This window comes from Oryctolagus cuniculus, chromosome X (assembly GCF_964237555.1).
Source record: "Oryctolagus cuniculus chromosome X, mOryCun1.1, whole genome shotgun sequence".
Taxonomy (NCBI): domain Eukaryota; kingdom Metazoa; phylum Chordata; class Mammalia; order Lagomorpha; family Leporidae; genus Oryctolagus; species Oryctolagus cuniculus.
Window position 1 is genome coordinate 117967402 of NC_091453.1, and position 23529 is coordinate 117990930.

The 23529-nt window shown below is 42.5% G+C and overlaps 1 protein-coding gene across 11 annotated transcripts in view; it reads right to left on the minus strand.

Moving 5' to 3' along the window:
• MCF2 (MCF.2 cell line derived transforming sequence) overlaps nucleotides 1-10687 on the minus strand; it is a 128518-nt gene extending 117831 nt beyond the window's left edge. For 4 of the 11 annotated variants that reach the window (XM_070066955.1, XM_070066952.1, XM_051831587.2 and 1 more), the window contains exon 1: nucleotides 9905-10685. In XM_070066955.1, coding sequence (XP_069923056.1) covers nucleotides 9905-10157 — 253 coding nt within the window. In that variant the 5' untranslated portion in view covers nucleotides 10158-10685. Of the gene's footprint in view, nucleotides 1-9904 lie in introns of all 11 variants that reach the window. The other 7 variants (XM_070066954.1, XM_070066951.1, XM_070066950.1 and 4 more) reach the window with 3 other exon arrangements.
• Nucleotides 10688-23529: the final 12842 nt, after the last annotated feature.

Genomic DNA, 23529 nt, shown 5'->3' on the forward strand with positions numbered 1-23529 from the left:
AAATATTTATATCTAGGGCCAACTGCTTTTCAGCCAGGGTGCCAAGATATTTCAAAGAGGAAAGAAAATTCTTTTCAACATATGGTGCATGGATACATGCATGTACGTATGCAAAAGAATGAAGTTGAACCCCTAACTCACACCATACACAAAGATAACTCAAAATTTATCAGAGATCTAAATTACAAGCACTAAACCTCTAAAATTTCTTAGATGAACACAGAGTTGAAATTTTTGTGACCTTGGATTAGGCAGTATTTTCTTAATTGACACAAAAAGCATGAGTGACAAAAGAAAAAAATAGATAAATTTGACTATATCAAAGTTAGGAACATTTGAATATCAAGTACATAAAAAGACAATGGACAGAATGGGAAAACATATTTACATATCAAATATATGAGAAGGATCTGTCTAAAATCCTGAATATATAAAGAACTCTTAAAAACTCAACAGTAAAAACAAAACTAGCCCTACTTTAAATTGGCAATGAATCTACATAGAAAATTATCTGAAGAAATTACAGAAATGGCCAATAAGCACATGAAAAGGTGTTCAACATCACTAGTTATTGGGAAGATGGAAATTAAAATCACAATGAGAAACCATTTCATACTCACTGGGGTGTCTGGAATAAAAAAGACAAAGATTAACAAATACTGGGAAGGATGTGGATGTGGAGAAATCATACCTTGGCGACGGGAATGTAAAATGGTGGAACTGCTTTGAAAAAGAGTGTGAGAGTTCCTCAAAGATTAAACATACAATTACTCTATGACCCAGCCATTTCCACTCCTAGATCTGCATCAAGGAACATAAAAACATATGTCCACACAAAACCTTGTATAAAAATATTCACAGCAGGGCCAGTGTTGTGGCACAGTGGTTAAACTGTTGCTTGAGGAAAAGGGATCCCATATCAGAATGCCAACAGTTTAAGTCCTGAATGCTCTTCTTCAGATCCAGCTCCCTGTTAATGTGCCTGGAAGAGTAGGAAGACCAGAATGGAATGCCTGGCTCCTGGCTTCAGCCTGACCCAGCCCTGACCATTGTAGGCATCTGGGGAGTAAACCAGAAGGTGCATAATCTCTCCCTGTCTCTTCCTCTCTCTATGTCACTCTTTCTTCCAAATAAATAAGTGAATCACTTTAAAAAAAAAAAAAACTGGCCACAATAACATTATTCATAACAGTCAAATGTCCATCAACTTAAAAATTGATCATTAAAATGTGGTATATTTATATAACAAAATCACATTCAGCATAAAAAAGAATGATGTACTGGGGCTAGCACTGTAGCATAGCGGGTAAAGCTGCTGCTTACGGTATCCCATATGGGCACTGGTTCAAGCCCTGGCTGCTCCACTTCTGATCGAGATCTCTGCTATGGCTTGGGAAAGCAGTAGGCGATGGCCCAAGTCCTTGGGCCCCTGCAACTATATAGGAGACCCAGAAGAAGCTCCAGATTCTTGGCTTCAGATAGGCTCAGCTCCAGCCATTGCAGCCATTTGGGGAGTGAATCAGCAGATGGAAGACCTCTCTCTCTCTCTCTCTCTCTCTCTCTGCCTCTCTGTAACTCTTTCAAATAAATAAATAAATATTTTTTAACTTTTATTTAATGAATATAAATTTCCAAAGTACAGAATATGGATTACAATGGCTTCCCCCCATAACGTCCCTCCCACCCGCAACTCTCCCCTTATCCACTCCCTCTCCCCTTCCATTCACATCAAGATTCATTTTCGATTCTCTTTATATACAGAAGCAGTTTAGCATACATTAAGTAAAGATTTCAACAGTTTGCTCCCACACAGAAACATAAAGTGAAAAATACTGTTTGAGTACTAGTTATAGCATTAAATGTCAATGTACAGCACACTAAGGACAAAGATCCTACATGAGGAGTAAGTGCACAGTGACTCTTGTTGTTGACTTAACAAATTGACACTCTTGTTTATGGCCTCAGTAATCACCCTAGGCTCTTGTCATGAGCTGCCAAGGCTATGGAAGCCCCCTGAGTTCACTGACTCTGATCATATTTAGACAAGGCCATGGTCAAAGTGGAAGTTCTCTCCTCCCTTCAGAGAAAGGTACCTCCTTCTTTGATGACCTGTTCTTTCCACTGGGATCTCACTCACAGAGATCTTTCATTTAGGTTTTTTTTTTCCCCAGAGTGTCTTGGCTTTCCATGCCTGGAATACTCTCATGGGCTATTCAGCCAGATCCGTATGCCTTAAGGGCTGATTCTGAGGCCAGAGTGCTGTTTAGGACATCTGCCGTTCTGTGGGTCTGCTGTGTATCTCACTTCCCATGTTGGATCATTCTCTCCCTTTTTTATTCTATCAGCTAGTATTTGCAGACACTATTCTTGTTTATGTGATCCCTTTGGTTCTTAGTCCTATCATTATGATCAATTGTGAACTGAAATTGATCACTGGGACTAGTGAGATGGCATTGGTACATGCCACCTTGATGGGATTGAATTCGAATCCCCTGGTATGTTTCTAACTCTACCGTTTGAGGTAAGTCAGCTTGAGCATGTCCCAAATTGCACATCTCTTCCCTCTCTTATTCCCACTCTTATATTTAACAGCGATCCCTTTTCAGTTAAGTTTCAGCACTTAAGAAGAATTGTGTATTGATTACAGTATTCAACCAAAGTATTAAGTAGAACAAACAAAAAAATACTAAGAGGGATAACATATCAAGTTGCTCATCAACAGTCAGGGTGAGGGCTGATCAAGTCACCGTTTCTCATAGTGTTCATTTCACTTTAACAGGTTTCCTTTTTGGTGCTCAGTTAGTTGTCACGTATCAAGGAGAACAAGTGGTATTTGCCCCTTTGGGATTGGCTTATTTCACTCAGCATAATGTTTTCCAAATTCCTAACAGGGATCACTTTCAGTTAAAATTTAAACACCTAAGAATAATTGTGTGTTTATTACAGAGTTCAATCAACAGTACTAGAACAAAAAAAAATACTAAAATGGATAAAGTATTACATTGTACATCAACCGTCAGGACAAGAGCTGATCAAGTTACTGTTTCTCATAGTGTCCATTCTTGGCTTCAGGTAGGCTCAGCTCCAGCCATTGCAGCCATTTGGAGAGTGAACCAGCCTATGGAAGACCTCTCTCTCTCTCTTTCTCTCTGCCTCTCTGTAACTCTTTCAAATAAATAAATAAATATTTTTAAAAATGATGTACTGACACTTGGTACAGCATGGATAAACTCTGTAAATGCTATGATGCTTAGTAAAAGAAGCCAGTCAAGAGAGATCATATATTGTATGATTCTATATATGTGAAATGTCCAGAATAGGCACCTCTATACACACAGAAAGTTATATTAGTGGCTGCCAGAAGGTGACATTGGTGGGGTGGGGAGGGAGAGGAGGTGGAAAGGGATGTTGAAAAAAAATGAAAAGTGACTGTTAACGGGTATCATGTTTGTTTTTTTGGTGACGGGTATCTTCTAAACCTGATATATGGTAATAGTTGCCCAACTCTAGTAATAATGCTAAAAGTCAGTGAACTGTATACTTTAAATTAGTTAATTGCATGGTATATGAACTGTATCTCAATAAAAGGTGTACCTGTTTTAAAAATAAGTCTAGCTTTCTCTCTCTCTCTTTCTCTTTCTCTCTCTTTCATAGATGCAAATATATAAATAAACATTTAAAAAGAAGAAGGGGTGGGTTAAACCACTGTTTGGGATACCTGCATCCCTTATTAGAGTTCCAGTTCAAGTCCTGGCTACTGCACTTCCATCCAGTCCAGCTTCCTGCTAATACATCCTGGAAGACATGGATGGTGAACCAGTGGAATGAAACCTTGCTCTCTTTCTCTGCATTTCAAATAAATTTAAAAAATTGAGATTTATTTATTTGAAAGGCAGAATAACAGAGAGAGAGAGAGAGCTCTTCCATCTGCTGGTTCACTCCCCAAATGGCCACTGGCCGCAACAGTCTGAGCTGGGCTGATCTGAAGACAGGAGCCAAGAGCTTCCGCTGGATCTTCCATATGGGTGCAGGGGCCCAAGTACTTGGGTCATTCTCCACTGCTTTCCCAGGCACATTATCAGGGAGCTAGATAGGAAATGGACCAGCCAGAACTCTGTCATCCATATGAGATGCTATGCCACAGCACTGGCCCCATAAGGTGTTTTTTTTTTTAATAAGGCTCAGGTACAACTAGATTGGGATTCTATTTTCCCATTTGCCCTCTTGCTAACAAAACCTTTTTCTGCTCCCCTGTTGTTAGGACTGGCTCTCATTTCTTCTTCAGACTGTTACAGAAAAAAAAATCTGAAAATGGAGCAGATATGCCTCCAAAGTATTTCTGGTTTGTAATTTTTCTTTTTTAAAATTTCATTTAAGGTATGAAAATTTCATGTATTTCATGTATACAGATTTAGGAACACAGTAATACTTCCTACCCTGTCCTCCCTCCCACCTATGCCTCCACACTTCCTCCTCCTAACTCTCTTAGTCCCACTCTTAATTTTCACAATTATCTACTTTCTGTTTACTATATACTCATAAGATTAACCCTATACTAAATAAAGAGTTCAACAAATAGAAGAAAAAAAACACTATTCCTCATAATTTTCTAGAGATAGAATACACAAATGTAGATTTCAATTGCTGCTAAAGCCTTTTTTCCAAGTACCTGCCCCAGACAGAAAATATTATAACATTTTCATATGGTGGAATTTACTGAAACCATGACCTAAATACATATTTCTTGTACCCATTAAGAAAGACCAGATATCACTGAGGTTGTAGAGTTTCCTTGTTTGCAGCACTTTAAACACAGACCCATTATCCCCAGGTGTGGACTGTTTTGATTCAGACTGTGAGTAAAAGACCAGGAATGAAAGTGACCTGTCAGATAATCTGACAGCACAAACATTTGAACAACAACCACAGCAATGATTTGTTGTTTTGGAACACTACTTAGCCTTCACCAGTAGGGACACAAACAACTGTCTTTTCCGATTGATCATGTAAAATGGATATGATGAAAAATATGCATGTATTTCCGAACTTATTGCACCAAAATAAACTTGCCTTTTAATTCTATTTTTCATGAACATCTCAAAGTATCCACTATCCAGACTTTACATACTACCTATAAAGTCGATAACTCCTCAATTTATGTAATCAGCTCAGATCTCTTTTTTGAATGCCAGACTACTAAGTCAGACTGCCTTTGTGACATCTCCACATGGATATCTACTAGGTACCTTGAAAGTTAACAGGCACTAAAACAGACTTCTGAGAGACTCATGATTTTCCCCACAAATCTAGTCTTCCTTACAGGTATCCCCACCTCCAGCCAGGAAAATGTCTGCCATCACCTCACTCAGGTCAAAAACCTTAGTTTCATCCTTGACTCCTCTCTTTTTCTCATATCCCATAGACAAACCATTAGTTCTTTTAAAAGACATTTATTCATTTGAAAGACAGGAGAGAGAGAGACAAAGAAACTAGAAACTCCATCTGGGTCTCTCACATGGGTGGCAGGGACTTCAGTATTTAAGCAATGACCCACTGCCTTTCCAGACACATAATAGGAAGCTAGATGGATGCATAGTAGCCAAGACTGGAACTAGGACTCCGAAGTGGGAAATAGACATCGCAAACCCATGAGCCACCATGCCCGCCCCACTATTAGCAAATTCTTTTGGCTCTATCTTCAAAACACTTGTGTATCCAGCATCTGATCCCTAAACATCACCTCTATGACTACCTCTTGGTTTCCAGCTGCCATCACCAATCCTACTAGCCTACTTATTGATTTCTTATTGTCTACCTTAAATCCATTCTCTACACAGCATCAAGGGGTAAACTGTTAAAACATAAGTCACTCCTTTGCTCACAATCTTCTAATAACTTCTTATGTGATTCAGGGCAAAAGCCTAAGTCTCTACCAAGTGCTCGCTCGATCTCTCCCTCTCCCTCTCTCTTGCCCACCCCCACACATGAATACATTCACTATGTTTATTATTATTTTTTCTTACAGGCAGAGTGGACAGTGAGAGAGAGAGACAGAGAGAAAGGTCTTCCTTTGCCGTTGGTTCACCCTCCAATGGCCGCCGCAGCCAGCGCACCGCGCCGATCTGAAGGCAGGAGCCAGGCGCTTATCCTGGTCTCCCATGCGGTGCAGGGCCCAAGCACTTGGGCCATCCTCCACTGCACTCCCGGGCCACAGCAGAGAGCTGGCCTGGAAGAGGGGCAACCAGGACAGAATCCGGCGCCCCGACCAGGATTAGAACCCCGTGTGCTGGCGCCGCGGCTCAATAGGCTAATCCTCTGCCTAGCGGCGCCATTCACTATGTTTAAACCACACTAGTTCCCTTCTTCTTCCTTGAACTTGTCAGCATTCTCTTTTCTTTCTTTTTTATTTTTCTTGTTGTTTGCTTGCTTTATTTTTCTTTCTTTGCTTCCTCTTTGTTTCTTTTTCATCAGGTAAGGAAATATGTGAGGAAGAAAAACTGTTTATGTAAGGGCCAAGTTCCAAATATAGTTTTATAATAAATGTTTGACTACTTCTGGACCAGTCTTGCTGAGTTATCAAGATAACCCAGAGATAAGTAGATTTAAGGAAAGAACTGCAGTGCCAGGTGTTGTTTCATGGGCCTTATATGTGAGACTAAGAAATAAAATTACTTTTCAGCTGCTGACCTACTGGTCAGCTCTACATGAATGCTCCCCAGAAAGCACAAACCCAAAATTGAACCACAAACATCCCTTTCCCTTCCCTTCCCTATTTTAATAGTATCTCTCCCAACCCAGCCACCTGAATCAGAAACCTGGAATTAACTCAGCTCTTGCCCCTAACCACCACAACTAGTCACCAGTCAGATCAATTCTACCCTCTCCATTCTTCTCAGACCTCTCCCCTTCTCCTCACTGCCAGAAATAGCTTAACTCATGCCTTCATCCACACACATTCAGCATACTCCAACTGCTCTAACTAGCCAGCCTATCTCTGTTCTTTCTCTTCACTGCAACCACATGATGCGGCTTTGCTCTATTCTTCTGCTCACAACACTCCAATGGTTCTCTGATGCCCTGGAAATAAAGTAAAAACCTTCTAGTATGCCTCACAAGATTCTGCCAGATACCTCTCCAAATTCATCTTCTCTCCCCTTCTTTCATTTCAATCATTTACAAAGCGCCTACAATTCCCTAAACCTATTATGCTCGCCCCTTTCTCCTTATCTTTGCCCATCTTAGTTCCTTTGCCTGGAATACCACTCTCAACATCTGTGCACACCACACCTCCTGCCCACCCTACCCACTCCTGCCCACCTAGAACTTTGTATGCATCCTTCAAGATTTAACTCAAGTAGGTCCCTCCCTGAAGTCTTCCTTTAACTCCCTGAGTGAAGTCAATCACTCCCTTTTCTGGCTGCCCCAGAGCAGATTGAGCACAGGTATATGCAATTAGCCTATTACATTATAGTCTAATTCCTGGGACTAGCAGACTATAAATGGCTATTATTCAGAAAGTTTTTTGCCACCATGAAAATCTTTGTAAGCATATTTTCTTAAATACATGAATATTTTAAAGTATTTTCACATATAATGTAACAGTACTAGGCTGTAGGCTCTAGCCACAGGGGTTTAACCCCCTCCAGGGCACAGCCTTGGTCCAAACACAGCTGAAAATACTGAAAGGCACTAAAGTAGTGCAAGCACACAAGAAAACTCAGCACAGCAACTGGTGCCATTTTTGCTGTGTGATGCCTTGTGGTGCCAACAGGCAGAAACCTTCAAAGGTGTGAGGCTGGGAGGGGGTTGGGTGGGCATGAAAAGGTATGGGGTTGGGCGGGCATGAAACAGCACATAGCTCTAAAAATAAGAGAAATCAATGGCCGTAGAAATGCCAACTTAGATTTCACAGCATAGCTAACTTCCCTTTTGTGAATAAGCATACATTTCTCCTATGAGGAATTTTTTTTAAATTTATTTATTTATTTGGAAGTCAGAGTTGCACAAAAAGAGAAGGAAAGGCAGAGAGAGAGAGAGAGAGGTCTTCCATCCGATGGTTCACTCCCCTTTTGGCCACAACAGCCAGAGCTGTGCTGATCCAAAGCCAGGAGCCAGGAGCTTCCTCCAAGTCTCCCATGTGGACACAGGGACCCAAGGACCTGGGCCATCCTTCACTGCTTTCCCAGGCCATAGCAGAGAGCTGGATTGGAAGTGGAGCAGCCGGGACCCAAACCGGTGCCCATATGGGATGCTGGCACTGCAGGTGGTGGCCCTACCACAGCGCCAGCCCCAATGATGAAATTTTTGAGTGCTGGGGAAGATGCAGGAGGTGAGAACCAGACATTACTTTTCACTGCACAAAAAGTTTCAAGAAGCTTCTTTTGTAGCCTCCAAAAACATTTTAAGACAGGAAGGGGTTTGTGCTCCATCACTACACCCCCACTTTATGATTGTTATTTGTAGAAAATAATACTACTTCCCAACAAAACAAGTAAGACCAAAGAGTTCTGCCTTATGATGACCCATAGAACACAGCCTTGGATTGTGACTCTGGTGTAACTAAAGAGGTTTGCATGGCCTACTTGGAAATTGCAGGCAGCCCTGACTGAATAAGAAGGGATATTTGGGACCTGTGGTGCAGCTGTCTGATCCCTAGAAACTTGCTGCCAAATCTATCTGTTGGATATTAAAATTCTGATAGCAAGGTGTAGCAGAAGCAGCCCAGACTACTTTGGAAGCATACAAAGGCACTATGTTTCCTGAATCTGTATACAGGAAATACATGAAATTTGCATACCTTAAATACAATTTTTAAAAAGAGCAACTTGGAAATGACCAATCTGCAAAATAAAGACAATCAAAATTGAAGAAGAAAAAGGAGGAGGAGGAGGAGAAGGAAGAAGGAAGAAGGAAGAAGGAAGAAGGAAGGAAGGAAGGAAGGAAGGAAGGAAGGAAGGAAGAAGGAAGGAGGAGGAGGAGACAGGGAAAGGAAGGAAGAAGAAAGAAGGAGGATGAGGAGGAGAAGACGTTTCATCAGTTACAGCATCTTGGCAAGACTTGTCAGAGAAGTCTTGGCCGAATTTAAAGTCCTGTTCCCAGGGCCCGTTCTGCAAGGTCCCATAGACAGTTACTTACCTCCTTCGAGCCCCTGAGCCTGCAACACCTTCCCTGCTACACTATCCCCTCAAACGGGGCAACTCCGGCGGGGTACACGTGTGTGCACCGAGTCCACGTTACACCGCTCAACCAGACCGCGGTAGCGGCGGTAAAGGTTTTGTGAGCTTGTTAGCTTTCTTCTGTCTGTCCTTCCAGATAAATAAGAACTTCTGCCTTAGAAAGATGCCTCTCCTTTGGGTGAAAAGCCCAAATCTCTAGCAGCTCTTTCCCTGCAATTCCTCCAACCAAACGCAGTGTCCCTGTTCTCAGAATTTTCAGTGCCAGTTTGACTTGGTTTCTCTCACACTTCCTTATCCAAGAAAACTCTGGCTTTTCCAGCTTCAGGAGCTGCAAGCTTAGGAAGGCAGAGTTCTGGTGTGCGGGAGGCGGAGTTAGAAGAGGCCACCATCTATTCCCAAATCTCCCGAGAGAAGCGGATAGGCGACCTGGAGCAGCCCTGGCGCAGACATTCACGCATGGCTCCCCGAACTTTCTCACCGGGAGCCGGCCGCGTCGGGGCGGACACAAGAGCTGCAAGCCTGCGGCGCGGCAGCTGGCCAGCCGCTCACTGCCCGGTGCGCCACTGCAGCGGGCAGTGTGCGCGTGCGGGGTGTGCAGGAGAAGACATGGTTAAGGAGGGAGCAGGAGCGGAGGCGGGGGCAGGGAGAGGAAGATGCAGGAGAGCCCGGGGAGCTGGGCAGAAGTCGATGGCTGCAAGGCAGGGAGTGCGGGGGCGGAGGGGACTTACCTTCCACGAAGACATCATGCAGGAAGCAGAGATAGCTCTTTCCGTACTTTCCAGCAACCCTCACGCGCTGCAGGGCCATGGCTGCGTCTATCTGCAGTGAAATCGCCTGGACTACTGGCACTAAAGTGCCTCCGTCGGGTTTTAGCAGCAGACCTCGGATCTGTGGCGCTGAGGAGGCAGCTTGGAGAAACTGCCTGGCCGCTCTCGTGGGCACACTTGGGTGGGGCCAGGACCTTGCTGTTGTCATCCCCATGCTGGGGTCCCAGCTGCCGCTACCTAGCTGTGCCCGTCGCGCCACCCCTGAGCGCTCTGATACCGCCAGAGGGGTCCCGCCACTGAAAAGGCCAACTCGACCGAGCCTGTAGGAGAGGCAGCGCTGATCAGAGACCACAGAGCTCGGGGCTCCCGGAACCGGGAACTTGCTCGGAATTTGGAGCTCCGTTGGAGCGCTTCTGGCTGCAGAGGCAGCCTGGACAATTCTCCCAGGGTGCGCGTCCACGCCCCTACGTAGCTTCCCAGTGGGTGAGGGGAGGCGGGACGGAAGGAGGCTGAGGAACAGAGATGCTACAAGCCAAAAGGGAAGACCCCTGCAGAGACGCCTGTTGTCAGCAGAAAGAAGGCAGGCCTAAGCAAGCACACTTGGTGGGAGGAGATGGCCCAGCCGCACTAGCCCGTGGCAACACGTGCTAGTCTTGCCAGTTTCTTAGCATCCCAGTAAGTATTGGCCAGGGCAAAGATTCGCGGCGGCGGTGTCGGCGAGTTGCACAGTGTGAGTACACGCAAGTAGCCCCAGCAGAGCTGCTGTCCCTGCTGGCGCCAAGGAGAGATGAGCCTGTGCTGAAGCTCCAACACTCCCTCCCTACTCCCTCCCCCGCAAACGCAAGCACACACAATCTGATCTCAGGACTTGAGGATAACAAGGGCTAGGTTTTCCAAGACCTCTGATTTCCAACCATTTGGATCTTAGGAAGTCGCATGTCTAGACACCTGGACTGCTGTCTCTCTTGGACATTAGGAGACTGGACCTAAAATGAGGAACAGGTAAGAAGAGGAGACCCCTTAAAGAGGCAGAGCTCTTTCCCTGCCAGGAGGCCAAAGCCTCCAAATACTAGCTCAGCTAAGAGGGAGCTCTGCAGTGCCTGGAGGGAAAGGAGAGGGCAGGGCCGCTGGAGCCCTGCCCAGAAGCTTGAAGCCAACCCAGGAAAGTCGGTGGGAGAGGGGAGGGCAGCCTTAAAAGTCTGTAAGTCGGAAGTACAGTCAGTGCTATAGGAATGCACCCCAGTTTTATTCTGAAGGTGGAAAAAATCCTTATAGGAACTGCAAGGGCCATTCTCTTCTTTGATCCTACTGCTGCCAACCTTCTCTGAGAGCAAAGCATACTCATGTTCCATAGGACAATCATTCCAAATGACTCTTCTGAACTTTCTGTGGGGAACCACTGATGTATAACAGAGGAGGGTGCATGCAGGCAATGAAAAAAAGCAAGAGCAGAGTGAGTAGAGAGGGAAACACACACACACACACACACACACACACTCCTTCCTCTGTGCAACTGAAGCCATCTGAATGGCTTCAATCAATAAGAATGCTTTCCATCCCTGTTCTTAAGCACATGCAGAGTGAAGAGAAGCAACCACTTATGATTTCCTCACTGCTGTGAGGAAATTAAGACATTAAGAATTAAGACATTAAGACATTAAGAATTCCACTAATACTACAGTTGTAAAATAAGTTAAAAATAAATAAGACACAAATGAATGACAATCTATAAATGTGCTAGCTGAAAATACAGGGAGATTTTTTATAATCTTGGGGTAGGAAATGCTCCCCTTACCATTATAAAAAAGCATGAGATGGGGCCGGTGCTGTGGCACAACAGGTGAAAGCCCTGGCCTCAAGCGCCGGCATCCCACTTACTCCACTTCTGATCCAATTCTCTGCTGTGGCCTGGGAAAGCAGTGAAAGATGGCCCAAGTCATTGGGTCCCTGCACCCACGTGGGAGACCTGGAAGAAGCTCCTAGCTCCTGGCTCCTGGCTTCGGATCGGCTCAGCTCTGGCAGTTGCGGCCATCTGGGGAGTGAACCAGCAGATAGAAACCCCCCTCCCATCTCTGCCTCTCTCTGTAACTGCCTCTCAAATAAATAAATAAAATCTTTTTTTTTAAAAAAAAAAAAGCATGAGAGCAACCTACTTATGAAAAGATATTCTGCTATACTGTCAAGTGCAAAAAAGGCAAAAAAAAAGTATTGATAATTTAATCCCCCTTTTAACAACTATACAAATTTATCTGCATATAAAATGGTTGAGAAATATACAAACTGCTAACTGTGGTGATCTCTGAAGAGTGAAATTGGAGAGCTCACAGTTGTAGGACAATGCTGGTGATATTTGCTTAATAAGTAATTACATTTTTTTTGGTGAGCAGTTGTTATTGTAACTCACTGTTTTTTTTTAAGATTTATTTATTTACTTGAAAAGCAGAGGACAGAGAAAGGAGACACACACTGAGAGAGATCTTCCATCTGCTGGTTCATTCTCCCAGCCAGGGCTGAGCCAGACTGAAGCCAGGAACCAGGAACTCCATACCGGTCTCCCACATGGGTGGCAAGGGCCCAGGTATTTAGGCCATCAACAGCTACTTCCCCAGGTGCGTTAGCAGGGGCTAGATAGAAAGTAGAATAGCTGGGACTCTAAAAGGTGCTCTGATGTGGGATGCCAGACATCACAGCAGCTTAACCTGCTGAACCACAATGCCGGCCCTTGTAACTCATTGTTTTAAAACAAAGAAGATAAGTAGAAAAATAAGTTTAGGTTTAGAAAGCTATAAGGAAATTAACAATATAAAGTAATATTTACTAAATATGAAAACAATATAAAAATCAAGAGAGACCAATAAAATTGATAAATATTTAAACTTCCGTGTAATTAAAATTCACAAGCAAAAGTCAGATCACAAATGTACAAAAAAATATAGTGATCAAAAGAATAGTATAATTCAAGGAATAAAGAATAGCCAGACAATCTCGAAAAAGACCAAGGTTAGGGGCCAGCGCTGTGGTGCAGCAGGTAAGGCCACCGCCTGCAGTACCGGCATCCCATATGGGCACTGGCTTTAGTTTTGGCTGCTCCAAGTCTGATCCAGCTCTCTGCTATGACCTGGGAAAGCAGTGGAAAATGGCCCAAGTGCTTGGGCCCCTGCACCCATGTGGGAGACCCAAAAGAAGCTCCAGGCTCCTGGCCTCAGATCAGCCCAGCTCCGGCCCTTGTGGCCAATTGGAGAGTGAACCAGTGGATGTCTCTCTCTCTCTCTCTCTCTCTCTCTCTCTCTCTCTCTGCGCCTCTCATTCCCTCTGTGTAACTCTGACTTTCAAATAAATACATAAATCTTTAAAAAAGAAAAAAGACCAAGGTTAGAGGACTCACATTTCTTGATTTCAAAATTTACTACAAAGCTGAAATAATCAAATCAGTGTGATGCTGACATAAGGACAGAATGAATTATAGATCAAAATAATAGAATTCAGAGTTCAGAAACAAACCCTTTCATCTAAGGTAAATGTTTTTAATTTTTATTTATTTATTTGAATTAAAATTACAGAAATAGGGCTGATGTTGTGGGGTTAAGCTGCTACCTGCAACACTGGTATCCCATATCAGAGCACAGGTTTGAGTCCAAGTGCTCCACTTCCAATCCAACTCCCCGCCAATGCACCTGGGAAAGCAGCAGAAGATGGCCCAGGTATTTGGGCCCCGACACTCATCTTTGAGAAAAGAATGAAGTTCCTGGCTCCTGCTTTTATCCTGATCCAACCCCAGCTGTTGCGGCCATTTGGGGAATGAATCAACAAATGGAAGATCTCTCATCTCTCTCCCTCTCTCTCTCTCTCTTTCTCCCATTCTCTGCAATTCAAATAAACAAATCTTTTTTTAAAAAAAATTACAAAACTTCTAGAAGAAAACATAGGCATATATTTTCCTGGTCTTATGTTAGGAAATGCTTCTTAACTATTATACCAAAAGTATAGGCTAAAAAAGAAATGTCGCTCCCCCTCTTCGTGGAGGAACGACACAGGACCCTGCGCTGTTCTTTTGTCTGCTCGGCCCTCCCCGGGTTTGCTGCTGGTTCTTCCCGGGTTGGCTACCGTCCCTTCCACCTCCGTGGAAGAGCGGTTCCCCCTGCCACCTTCCCCACTTCCGCGGGGGAGCCGCACACCACCGGCCGGCTCTCTCGGGGGCTGCACAGGTGTTCCTTCAGATAGATGTTCCCCTTAGATGTTCCTGGTGCATGTTGTCTCTCTCCTCCTTTATAGTCCTCTTCCACCAATCCCAACTCTGCTACCCACACGCCGAGTACGCTGCTCTCCTCCAATCAGGAGCGGGATCAGCTCCTGCAGGTTACTGGTTGAACTGGAGGCAGCTGTGTAAAAGTTGTTTTTACTCCTCTCCCAGCGCCATATTGTGGGAGAGCAGATGCATAGAATAAGTCTTAATTCCAGTAACTTAGTCTAGTCCGAGTTGCTCCCAGTTGCTCCCCACAAGAAAAACACAGATAAACAAGATATCATCAAAAATTTAAATGTGCTTCAAAGGATATTTTTAGGAAAATGAAAAAACAACCCACAGAATGGGTTTGAAAATTGTGTAGATAATAAGAATCTTGTATAGAGAATATATAAAGAACTATTACAAGATGGGCCTTGTGACTCAATAAGTTAAGCTGACACACTTGGGACACTCACATCCCATATCAGAGTGTCAACTCCAGTCAATAAGGGTTGGAGCTTGGGTGGGAGGGAGGGCAGGATAGAAAATATCACTGTGTTCCTAAATCTGTATATATGAAATACATTAAACTTGTATAACTTAAATAAATTTTAAAAAAGAATGCTGAATGAAACATTGAGTGAAATGATAGATTCTAGATGATAGATTAGATAGATAGATAGATAGATGAGAAGGCAGAGAGAAAGGACACAGGAGAGACTGAATTTAGGTGGGATCCTTCAGGCTGGCTAATTGTTATCATTGAAAATAACCACTTCCTCTCTGAAGGTTTGTTAGCCCCCACAAGCCTGATGCTTTCTCTCATGCCCATTGGCTCTACCTTCCTCAAATGGATCCTCAGCATGTGCTGCAACTGCTTGCATGTCTGTCATTCAGAACGATTCTGAGTTTGAGGACGGAATGAAGATCTTACCCAGCACTGTTTTCCAGGGCCTGACATGTAGTAGGAATTCACAATGTGGGTTAATCAAATCGGTGAATAAAGTAATAATGAATGGGACCAGCATTGTGACACAGGCCAGCATCCCATATCAGAGCAATACTTCAAGTCTCTGTCTTTCAGCTTCAGATCCAGCTCCTGGTTAATGAGCCTGAAAAGCAGCAGATTACAGTTCAAGTACTTGAATCCCAGCCATCTGCATGGGAAACCCTAACAAAGATCTCGGCTCCAGGCTTCAGCATGGCCCAGCCCTCACTATTGCAGCCATCTAGGGTAGGATCTCTCCCTCTCTGTTTGATGTAATGCCTTTCAACCAACAAACTACATAAATATTTTTTAAATATTTATTTTTTACTTATTTGAGAGGCAGAGTTACAGACAGTGAGAGGGAGAGAGACAAGAGAAAGGTCTTCCATCTGCGGTGCACTCCCTAAATGGCCACAACAGCCAGAGCTGGACTGATCTGAAGCCAGCATCCAGAAGCTTCTTCTGGGTTTCCCACATAGGTGCAGGGGCCCAAGCATTTGGGTTATCTTTTACTGCTTTCCCAGGCCATTCAGCAGGGAGCTGGATCAGAATTGGAGCAGCCAGGACTCAAACCGGTGCCCATATGAGATGCTAGCGCTGCAGGCTGTGTCTACACCACGGCCGCTCCAATAAATAATTTTTTTTTAAAAAAAGGAACAATGTGTAAAAAAAAGTCTAAATTTTAATGTAGATCCTTATTCAAAAAAACCACTAAACTTAGGGTTTCTTAGATCTGAAGAAGAAAATGCATAGCTGTGACTCAATCCTAATTTCTACAGCACTTCCAGATTCCCACACTATAGTGTAGTCTTTTGAGTTCTCCCACACTGAGCTTACAATATAACTAAAATATTTGGAAATAGGCTCTATGGTATTCCATTAATGTTCAAGAATGAAGTCTAAGAATGAACTAGACTTATATCAAATTCTTCTCTCCAGTCTGTGATTTATTTGGTAAGATTTCATGCCATTCATCTACATTTGTGTATCTTATTTCCTCTAGGTATAATAGAGAGAGAATTTGAGTAACAGAGAATATTACTATAGTAAATTAAGTGCAAGTTTTGAAAAACTAGTATCTGAAATGCTGAAAGTGGAGATAAGCAAATGATTTCAAAGGCAACTTTACTCTCTTTGATTTGGTTGGTTCTGCAGAACTCAGGAAGTTAGTGACATGTGAGAGGGCTACCAAACAACCAAGAAACAATTTCTCATTTATATAATAGGGATAATAGCAACCTCACAATGTGCATGGATTAAGTATGATTGTATATAGGGCTGTATTGAGTCTCATACTGTAGTAGTTTCTTTGCCATGTATATAAGGGCATTTGTTATTTTTGACTGCCTAATTGGCATCTATATATTTCACTCTTCCTGTGGAGAATCTCCTCTGTCCCATTCCCCAGTAAATCCACAAGATGTAGACAAGACTGCTAGCAAACCTCTACTTTAGGGTGGGAGGGTGGTTCAGGCCTAGTAAATCAGTGTCTTCTGTCTATGCCCTTGGGCACTGTTCTAGGTTTAAACCAATAAGAAACAATCCCAGGACTTTCTGAAACCCATAAAAAGGTAGAAACTGTCTTTGCTGGATTGTTAGTTATAAGGTTGAGGTAAGCCTAAAGATACAAATATAGCTTGCCTGGGAATGAAACCAAAATGATGAAAGCAGAGCTGACAGATACGAAAAGATTCCTGATGACATTACTTGAACATCTCGATCCAGCCATGCCTGAATAAATACACACCCTCTGCAGTTTTCAGCTACATACATCAGTATGTTTTATTTGGTTTGCAGTTGGAGATCTATCATTTGCAACAAAAAGAACACCAGCAAATACATTATAATTAATGCAACATAAAATCTCATTTAATTCTAGATTGGCATCATGTAACCAACTACATGTCTGTATAAATCATGAAAAACATGTTAAATACAGGGGAGGCCACTTTGACACTCTGAGCTAAGTAAGTCTAAAGAGATCAATGTACGAATTGATCTTATGCAGGGCTTTAACATTGATTTATTGTTTACCCTTTCTCAGGAAACTCCTCAGAAATCTTACTCTCATTTATTTTCATTTGTAAAATTTTCCATCTGTTGCCATTTTAGAGGCCCAATTTTGCTTTCCAAGGGAAACATTGTTTCAAAGTAAATGTTTTTTGTTATTTGTTAAAAGAAGAATCCCTTTCAAAACTTGCTGTTCTGTCCGCCAAAAGCTTACAGAATTTGTCCAAAGCAACTATGCTTGCAGTGGAGCAGACAACTGCGTTTCGTGAATGTTGGCAGTGCTTTTATGAAGTACAGGCTTTAAGTACATGCTCTAACTATGAAAATATATTGGGAATGTAAAGGTTACCTACTTGAGGCCAAATTAGAGACAGAAATTTGGAATCATATCTTACCAACTCTTTGTTTGATCATTGGCTAGGACTGTCTCTCTCCACTTAAGCCATGATGGGTGTAGGCCTAAACAATGAAATGGGAATAGATGGTTTACCAATGAATTTCCATACTACCCAATAAAATATTTACAACATCTGGATGACCAAGTTAATAGCTAGAGTTAGGAAAACTAATTTCACCAAAGTGGTTATATAGGTTACACGCGGATAAAAGTACAGGTAATAAGATGCAAGATCTAATAATTGTACAAATCACCTGGTTATTTTTCAAAAATATATACTTTGGGGGCAGGTGTTGTGGCACAGCAGGTTAAGCTTCTACTTTGGATGCCCACATCCCACATCAGAGTACTGGCTATTCCAATCCCAATCCAGCTTTGCTGATGCACACTACGGGAGGGAGCAAGTGATGATTCAAGCATGTGACTCCCTGCCATCCTCCTGGGAGAACCGAATACAGGTCTGGGCTCCTGGCTTTACCCGGCATAACTTTGGCTGTTGTAGGCATTTGGGAAGTGCAGCAGCAGATGAAATATCTCTTTCTCCAAGATTCTCAGCATCCCCATTGCTGTGCTTTTCAAATAAAAAAAAAGTACACACACACGTATGTATATATTCTTTGGCAACAGTGACCAATAAAAAATATATAATGAGGACTTAGTATGTAACACATATTAATTAATTAGTTCCTATAAGGCCAAATTTTAAAGATCAAATCTTTATAAGATGCAGCTCACCATTTTAACTTGATATAGAGTTGCTGTTTTTACTAATAATAAGCAAATTAGTGATAAATAATAAGTGTACCATCTCCATTTCATAACACTTGCAAATAATCTTCCAACTGTCATCTCATTTGATCCTCCCAACAAGGATGGACCAACTTATTTGTCCCCACTTTCCCAGTGAGAAAACTGAGGTTTTGAGAAGTTGACACATTTGCCCAAATTTATGCTGCTAGTATATAGCATAACTAGAACTAGACTGTAAATCTGCTGACTATAATCAGCATTTTAACATGTTTATTTCTTTGTGTGAAATGGAGGGAGGGAGAGAGCTTTCATCCACTGATTCACTCCCCAAATGCTGGCAACAGTCAGGGCTGCTGGGAAGCAAAGAGCATGGATCTCCCTCTGTGTCTTCCACATGGGTGGCAGGGACTAAAGTACTTGGGCCATCATGTGCTGCTTCCTAAGATACACATTAGCAGGAAGCTGCACGGGAAGCTGCTCAACCCAGGCACTCTGAAACGGGGTGCCAGTGTGCCAAGAGGCAGCTTAACTGCTATGTCTTGATGCCCACCCCTAATCCTAGCATTTATGAACTGAAAACAATCACTCCAATAAATTGTAGGTTTTGTAGACCTAGAGTATGAAAATATTATGCTACAGCAAAATTCTATAATTCTCAGGCTTCCTGTCTTAAAGGAATCTTAGTGTTTACAGTCTAGTCTCCCAATTCATGAAGAAATTCTCCTCTTAGCAATTGCAACATAAGCTTTAAGGATTCTGGTACTCCAGAATGCAATGCTTCCTTTGGTAACAATAACGTAAGATTTAATTCCCATACCATACAATTCTCCCATTTAAAGGATATAATTCAATTGTTTTAGTCTATTTATAGAGATATATAGCCATTTCAATCTAATTTTATAACATTTAATCATTCCCAAAGAAACCCGTACCCTTTAGCCATCACCTTATAACCCTGATTTCCATCACCATTAGCCCTAAGCAACCACTAATCTACTTTATGTCTTTCTAGATTTTGACTGGTATGGATATTTTACATAAATGGAATCATACAATATATGGCCTTTGTATCCGGTTTATTTCATGTAACATCAAGTTTTCAAGATTCATCCATTTTGTAGTGTGTATTGGCATTTCATTTCTTTTTTTTTTTTTTTTTTTTGCTGAATGATATTTTATTGTATGGATACACCAAATTTTGTTTATCCACTCATCAGTTAATGGATACCATGCCTTTAAAATATATAAATATTGAAAATCTGGTATTTTTAAACAATTTTTCTCCTAAGAATGTTGTCATTTTTATCTGAACTCTGGAGATGCACACAGAGAACATCCTGCATTAACATTTCAAACCAGAGGGGGCAGTGTTGTAGTTCGAGTTCTAGCTGTTCAGCGTCTGATTCAGTTGCCTGCTAATGCACCTGGGAAAGTAGTGGAAGTTGGCTCAAATACTTGGGCTCCTGTCACCCACATGGCAGACCTTCATGGAGTTCCTAGCTCCTGGCTTTGGCCTGGCTCAGTCCTAGCTGTTATGGCCATTTGGAGCATGAACCAGCAGATGGAAAATTCGCACTCACTCACTCTCCCTTTCAAACAACAAGAAAAGGATCTTTTAAAAATTAACTTTCAATCCAGAGAGATAGACTCATTTTGGAAGTGTTCTGAGACAACCCTTCCAAAGTCCCTTTCTGTTGTTTTTTAAAGATTTATTTATTTATTTAAAAGGCAGAGTAACAGAAAGTGATGGAGAAAGAGATCTTTCATCTACTGATTCACTCCCCAAATGGCCTCAACAGCCAGAGCTGGGCCAGATAGAAACCAGGAACCAGGAACTCCATCCTGGTCTCTCACTTGGGTGGCAGGAACCAAAGTGCTTAAGCCATCTTTTTTTGTCTTCCGAGGTATAGACAGGACTCGAACCATCACTCTTACAGGGGATGCCAGCATCACAAACACAAGTGACGGTGGCTTAAGTCAGTGTGCCACAACACTGGCCCCTCTCCTACTGTTTTGAAATGGCTATTTCTGGGCTACTTGTGTGGCCAAATATATTTTTTGTTTCCTAGTCATCTGTCTGTTCTGGTAGAGTGTGTTCATATCTTTGTTCATATGCTTCTAGAGGTTTCCAATGCAGTAAACTTAGAGTGGGGTACAGGTGTTATATAAAAAGGGAGTGAGAGTGATGTTGTGATAGGGGGATGATGAGAGGAGAGGGGTGGTGACTGAAAGATTTTCCGGATCAATTCTCAGCACTTGCCCTTGAACCTAACTGCTTCCTTTTGTCCAGTTTAGGTTCCTTCTGCTTCATTTTGCCTTTTTCTACCAAGTTAGATTTTTTCTGTAGGATCCTATCTCCCTTCCTCTATAATTTATTTATTATTTAACCGGGACCTTATTTCTCAGTCATCCCATCGAGCACTCAAAGCAGGACAGAACAATGTCAGTTGAGCCTCCGCCAGGAAGAACAGCATGTTGTAGTATTGGAAAGAAGGTGATAACATGCATGAGTTCTAGTAGGATACTGATATTTTGGTGTGACTGGGATGATCCCTGCAGCTAGAGAAGAATTGCACTACCACTACAGGTATGGACTGTCCCTATTCTGGGTTTCCCCCTGATGCTCCAAACAAAAAAACACTTGTTATGATTCCCCATCCTTTCACTGAAAGTTCCTTCATCTGATGTTTTCACAATGGGGCTGATCATGTTTTTAAGTCCCTGGTTTTTAGGACATGGTTGCTCATGAGCAGAGAAAGCAGAGAATTGCATGTTATGCAACCTGGGTATGCGCAGAAGGAAAGTCCAGCTGGCAGAACCAAAGAAATTAGGGCACCACCTAAAGTTAAATATACATAAGCCTTTTCAGAAGCAAGAGGCCCATTGAACACAGAAGTCCAGAATTGAAAAAGTCAATTTACTAGGCTGATCTGGTTCCAAGTCCTTCTAATCAGAACTTGCCTGGAAGATTTCCACAGGAAACGTCTCGGCAGATTTGAGTCATGTTTTCCTGCCCCCTCCTGGCCAGTAATAGTCTCTTTCTCTCCTCTTAAGACAAGCATTGCAGAGCCTGTGTGGGCTTAACAGGCAAAAGACCTACCCAGTCTGTTTGGAAACACTGCCATTACTGAGGCCAAGCCATGGAGCTACAGGCCTAAGGCATCAGTTCAAACCTAAGCGTCCTGCAGCACTGAGTTGAATCTCACCCATTAGCTCTGCAGCTGTTATAGACCACTTTCAGGCCACTGTGTTTCTCCAAGATGCAAAGAGAGTTACTCCCTTTTCCACCTTCTCCCCAGTGTCCTACCAAAGCTATTCCATGTAGAAATTAGCCAGACTGGTTTGAAATGGCAAATAGATCACAGCACCTCCTCCCTTCCTTGCAAGGCAGCAGAGAATTTCCTGGTGAAATTGAAGGGTCTCCGAGGTGGGAAACCCTTTCAAATTTTGGTATTTAGGAGTCTCAGATCATGCAATTTTACTCATCTTTCCTACCAAAAGCAAAGGCTTCCAGCTGGCTATCCTCTCCTATGAGCTCCACAAACAGCTTTACTGGGCTCTACTTTTAAATAAGAACATGCAGGCAAAGATCACCAAATGTTTGGGGTAAGTCACCCTGTTTTTTTATGTATCAAACTTTCTAGGCCACAGATACTTAATCAAACACTAATCCACATGTTACTGTGAGGTTTTTGAAGTTGTAGTTAACATCTACAATCTATTGCCTTTAAGCAAGAGAGATTATCCTAGAAAACCTGGATGGCTTCAACCTACCAGTTCAAAGGTCTTATTTTGCCTCAAATCTATAGCGTCATGGCAGGAGCAAGCATTGTGGTGCAGCAGGCTAAATCACTGGGATTAGGGAAGCCTTGGTTCCATATCAGAGTGCCAGTTCGAGTGCTGGATACACTGTTTCTGATCCAGTTTCCTGCTATGCATTCAGGGAGGCAGTAGATAGTTCAACTGCTTGGGCCTCTGCCATTCAAATTGGAGACTGATATGAAGATCTAGGCCCCTGGCTTCAGTCTGGGGGAGCCCTGGTTGTTCAATTGCTGGCTTTTGGGGAAGAGAATCAGCAGATGGAAGATCTCCACCCTGCCCCCCCCATCACTCTTCCTTTCAAGTAGAAGAAAATAAACATTTGAAAAAAATCTATAGCATCAGTTCCAATGCTTACAAGCACAACCGTGTTCGCTCGCTCTCTGTCCATTTCTCTCTCTCTTACACACTGGCTCTCTCTGTCTCTGTCTTTAATCTCTGTTTCTTTTTCTGGTGTCTTTATTGCACTATCTTTCTGTCAATATATTTTTGTAATATATAGATAGATAGATATACACATACAAAGGCACTTCAAAATTTTCATGGAAAATGGAATAAAAATGAAGTTTATTTTGGTACAAAAAGTTTTTTAAATCAATTTACAATTTCTACCCATTATGCAGTTTCCATAAACTTTTTGAAGACCATATATATGCATGGATTTTGTCTTTTTGCACCAAAATAAGATTTTTTAAATTTCATTTTCCACATACATCTTGACGTGCTTACCTATATAAACACACACCCATTACACAAGCACATATGAGAGTCTTCAAAAATTCATAGAAAATGTGTATTGTGAAAAATATATACATGAATTTAAATATTTTTTGCTGGAATGAGTTCCTGTCTTCCTAGCTTCAGCTTGGCCCAGCCCCTCTGCTGTGGGAATTTGGGGTGTGAATCAGTGGATGGAAGATCTCTTTCTATCTATATGTCACTGCCTTTCAAATAAATGAAAGCAAATAAAGTTTTCAGAAAAGAAGAAGATCAGTGCATTGGAATGGAGCATGTGGAAGTGCGGAAGTGGCTGTTTGACATGGAGTGACCAGTATGTGTCTCTGCAGAGGTGACATCTGAGCAGAAATCTGCTCATTGCAGTCCAGGTGCAATGAGGAACAGTCTCAGGGTGTGGGGGTGTGGACTCTGAGAAGAAAAACACCATGCTAGGTCCTCAAACTAAACCCCTATGATGTGAAAGCAGGGCCCGACTTCTTATCTGTCTCTCTTAGCCCAAGGTGTCCTTGCTTGCCTTTTATCAAAAGGAATTCACTGCCGTGAGGGAGTAACCCAGCTGGCCCTGCAAGGTTCTAATCACGGGACTCAAGAAGTCATTTCTTTTTCCAACAGATAAGAACCTTGATGGCCAGTGTTGTCCTGCGGTAGTTTGTGTAGGG